This window comes from Plectropomus leopardus, unplaced genomic scaffold (assembly GCF_008729295.1).
Source record: "Plectropomus leopardus isolate mb unplaced genomic scaffold, YSFRI_Pleo_2.0 unplaced_scaffold19444, whole genome shotgun sequence".
Lineage (NCBI taxonomy): Eukaryota > Metazoa > Chordata > Actinopteri > Perciformes > Serranidae > Plectropomus > Plectropomus leopardus.
Window position 1 is genome coordinate 541 of NW_024620990.1, and position 1,274 is coordinate 1,814.

The 1,274-nt window shown below is 43.6% G+C and overlaps 1 protein-coding gene across 1 annotated transcript; it reads right to left on the reverse strand.

The window, feature by feature from the left end:
* Positions 1 to 440: 440 nt before the first annotated feature.
* LOC121965294 (tomoregulin-1-like) lies at positions 441 to 899 on the reverse strand (the record flags this gene model as incomplete). The annotated part of the gene is made up of 2 exons (XM_042515449.1): positions 441 to 600; positions 738 to 899. Coding segments are annotated over 2 exons (247 nt in total), but the record flags the coding sequence as incomplete, so codon positions are not given.
* Positions 900 to 1,274: the final 375 nt, after the last annotated feature.

A 1,274-nucleotide genomic window follows, 5' to 3' on the forward strand; every position in this document is an offset into this window, starting at 1 on the left:
ATATTTAAATGTCATCACGTTTTCAGTACGTTATTACGTTTCTGACTTGGATATTCATTATTTATTACTTGATCCCGACTTCTCGGCCACATAAACACAGTAAAAAATCTTCAAATTAAATCCAAAGAAAAGCGTAAAACCAGCACGAGGCTGCGTCCCACAGGGTCACAACGTAAAGAGACAGTCTGTCTTCCCAGTTTGCATGTGGACGGTCCAACGTGAAGATACAATCAGATAAATAACGTGTCCTGCCGGAGGATCCACAGTGTTTCAGAGTCTGAGAGGACGGCAGCGTCTCCGCTCCGCCTCACGGGAAACAAAAAATCACCTGCAGATTTAAACAACAAAACAAAAACATGGAGAAAAATCTGAAAAATAAGGCCCCTTAAGAAATTCAAAAATTATTATAAAAAAAGGGAAAAAAGAGGCACCAAAAAGTATCAAAAATGTAGTCAGTCTGTGGTACGAAAAAATGTCTTGTATTTGTAAAAACACGAGAGGAAAAAAAAGAGCAGCTACATCATCCTGGAGGACGTTCCTGACGGGAAGTGACCCAGGTGCTGCTTCTGCCGCCGCCCGCGCTTTGTCTTGTTGCACCTCCTGCAGAACACGACGCGCACACGTTAACCACGAAAACCGTGACGTGCAGCCAATCAGCATTTGTGACATTTCAAAATAACCTCAGGTGTTTCCACGTGAGCTGTGTATGTTTCTGATGCACCAACAGTGACGCGTACCTGGTGAAGCACATGACCACGGCCACGATGACGGCGATCTGAACGGCTCCGATGATGGCGGCGATGAGGACGTAGTGCAGCTTCTGACCGCTGGGCACCACGTACAGGATGTTAAAGTCCAGGAGCTGATCACACTGAGGACCCCCGTAAGCTGCCTCACACCTGAAAACACACACACACACACACACACACACACACACACACACACACACACGACGCGTCAAAATTTGACGTTTTTGGCCATACTTCACTATTGGTGTTTTCAGCCATTTTTTTCGACATTCTAAAATATGAGTTTTTGGCGTTTCTTGGCCTTTATTTCCACGTTGTATGCTATAACGCCTCTACAAGCTATAAGAAGACGTTTTTATCCATTTCTTTGACGGGTCAAAATTTGACATTTTGGGCCAGACTATAGTATTGGTGGTTTCGCCAGTTTTTGACATCATAAATCATGATTGTTTTGGCCTTTGTTGGCCTTTATTTCCACTCTGTATACTATAACACGTGTCTTCAAGCTATAATAAGATGTTTTTT